Source organism: Bison bison, unplaced genomic scaffold, assembly GCF_000754665.1.
Source record: "Bison bison bison isolate TAMUID 2011002044 unplaced genomic scaffold, Bison_UMD1.0 scf7180017864215, whole genome shotgun sequence".
In the NCBI taxonomy this organism is placed as follows: domain Eukaryota; kingdom Metazoa; phylum Chordata; class Mammalia; order Artiodactyla; family Bovidae; genus Bison; species Bison bison.
Window position 1 is genome coordinate 12,169,941 of NW_011494787.1, and position 2,653 is coordinate 12,172,593.

The 2,653-nt window shown below is 37.1% G+C and overlaps 1 protein-coding gene across 1 annotated transcript in view; it reads right to left on the bottom strand.

Moving 5' to 3' along the window:
- POLQ (polymerase (DNA directed), theta) overlaps positions 1 to 2,653 on the bottom strand; it is a gene marked incomplete at its 5' end in the record, with an annotated part of 107,105 nt that overhangs the window by 97,364 nt on the left and 7,088 nt on the right. The window contains one exon of the mRNA XM_010845421.1: positions 953 to 1,061. Within this exon, the coding sequence (XP_010843723.1) occupies positions 953 to 1,061 (109 nt within the window). The remainder of the gene's footprint in view (positions 1 to 952; positions 1,062 to 2,653) is intronic.

A 2,653-nucleotide genomic window follows, 5' to 3' on the forward strand; every position in this document is an offset into this window, starting at 1 on the left:
GTGGTGTTGGAGAAGACTCTTGAGAGTCCCTTGAACTGCAAGGAGATCCAACCAGTCCATTCTGAAGGAGATCAGCCCTGGGATTTCTTTGGAAGGAATGATGCTAAAGCTGAAACTCCAGTACTTTGGCCACCTCATGTGAAGAGTTGACTCATTGGAAAAGACTCTGACGCTGGGAGGGATTAGGGGCAGGAGGAGAAGGGTACGACAGAGGATGAGATGGCGGATGACATCACTGACTCGATGGACGTGAGTCTGAGTGAACTCCAAGAGTTGGTGATGGACAGGGAGGCCTGGCGTGCTGTGGGGTCGCAAAGTGTCGGACGTGACTGAGCGACTGAACTGAACTGAACTGAACTGAAGGGCATAAACATATCTGAAGAATGGGAATATAATCAGAGGATAAACAAAAACTAAGGAGGGTAAAGGAGGAAATTGGCTGGGGTGAGTAAAGAATATAAAAAAGAACTAGATCTTCATTTTCCATAGTAAAGTCAAGATATAATGTGTAAAACTAAAAAACGTAAGTAACTATATTTAGAGATATCACTGTAAGTCAATTTTTTAAAAAGCAGTAAGAGTTGAAAATAGTTACCTTTGGAAAGTAGAGGACAAAGAAATGTTATTTTTCATAATTAGCATTGACTATTTACATGTGTGTATAGTTAACAAATACAAAAACTGGATTTTAAAAATTCTATCATAAATGTGGTGAGCAAAAATTTAAGAATGTTTTCATTCTAGAAAATAATCAAATTATTCTACCAAAATAATCTAAAATCACTCCTAGACTTAAGTACTTCTTTTGGAAAAAAAATAAACTGCTGTACATGAGTTTGTTCTAAATAAGTATGACCCTCCTTTAATGTATTTAACAACTATTTATTAAACACTTTTGCACTTTCTCAACATTGTTTGGAAACTCAAGAACTTAACTATTTCAGGTACTTACCATGATGCTGATTTCTGAGTAATATAGCAAATCTTGGTCAGCAAAAGCTCCAGTAGATACCCTCGGTGAGAGTCTCCCAACATATGTAATTCATCCACAACCACCATTCCTAAAGAGATTTTCCAGATACTAAATTTTATAGAATCTCACAATTAAGAATTTTGAAGGACTGAGTATCTTAATCTTATACTATAAATAATTGTTATTACAGTACATTGCAGGTAATACAAAATTCAGATGCTTAACTGGCAACCTTGTAAAATACATGTACAAAGAAAATTAAAGACATCCTTGAAAATTATTCAGTGGATTGACTTTTCTATGGGGAAAACAACCAAGGCAACCATCCTGATGTTAGCAAGTGCATAGGAAAACAGAATCAGATCAAGAAGCAATAAATGATTTTAAGGGGATGGTTTTGTTTGATTATGGTAGACTAGGGACTCATCCTACTATAAAACATAAATATAATAATTCTCTTCTCCTCTACTTGGAGAAACTAGTCTATCTATTTGGAATAATGCTCAAGAATTACCAAAAATCTAGTTATCAACCAATGCCTCATTTAAACATTTTAATTTATGTGTGCACTGGTGTCCTCTGACCCAGCCCAAATTCCCCTATGAAAATACAGATCTTTCAGACTATTTCCTAATGACACATGATGTTCTTCTTCCTTATCAGTAAGCTTTTTCAAAATCATATTGTATGATGAGTTATTTCAGAATTCATTCATTCATCCAAAAAATATTTATTCTATCTAGTGTGCCAGGCACTGTGCTAAGTGTACTGGATATAACACTTAACCTGATACAACACAATCTGACAATTCTGATACAAACTAATGAATGTGATTCCTCTCTCTAAGCTTGACAGAGCAAAGCCCATGTCTAATTAATTTTTTATTTCACTCCCCACCTCTATCCTACCCTAATTTTACCATTTAAGTTCACCAAGATAACATGAATAACTGATATTCTTGCAGTTTCCATTGTTGTTAAAATCATTCTCTTCCTATTCCTACCTCTACATAGTGAGCTTTCCCAAGTGGTTAAAAAAAAAAAAAAAAAAGGATTAAGACAGAACAGTCCCAAGCTCAAATACAGTGCTAATTTCTATAGCTCCCTACCATCAGTCTGCTAAATGGTAGTCTCTGGGTCCAGGCCTGATCTAGATATCATAGTACCAGAATATGATAATGAATACATATACATTAATTGCAGAGATGGAAGATTATTTCCTTCTATTCGTGGTAAGCTTTATCAAGAAAGAAGCAATGAAAAGTGTCTTGAGGACTCAAAGATAATCTTTATGTTTTGTAAAGTGCAAAAATACAAGTTCAGTTCAGTTCAGTTCAGTCGCTCAGTCATATCCGACTCTGCAACCCCATGAATCGCAGCATGCCAGGCCTCCCTGTCCATCACCAACTCTTGGAGTTCACTCAGACTCACGTCCATCGAGTCAGTGATGCCATCCAGCCATCTCATCCTCTGTCGTCCCCTTCTCCTCCTGCCCCTAATCCCTCCCAGCATCAGAGTCTTTTCCAATGAGTCAACTCTTCACATGAGGTGGCCAAAGTACTGGAGTTTCAGCTTTAGCATCATTCCTTCCAAAGAAATCCCAGGGCTGATCTCCTTCAGAATGGACTGGTTGGATCTCCTTGCAGTTCAAGGGACTCTCAAGAGTCTTCTCCAACACCAC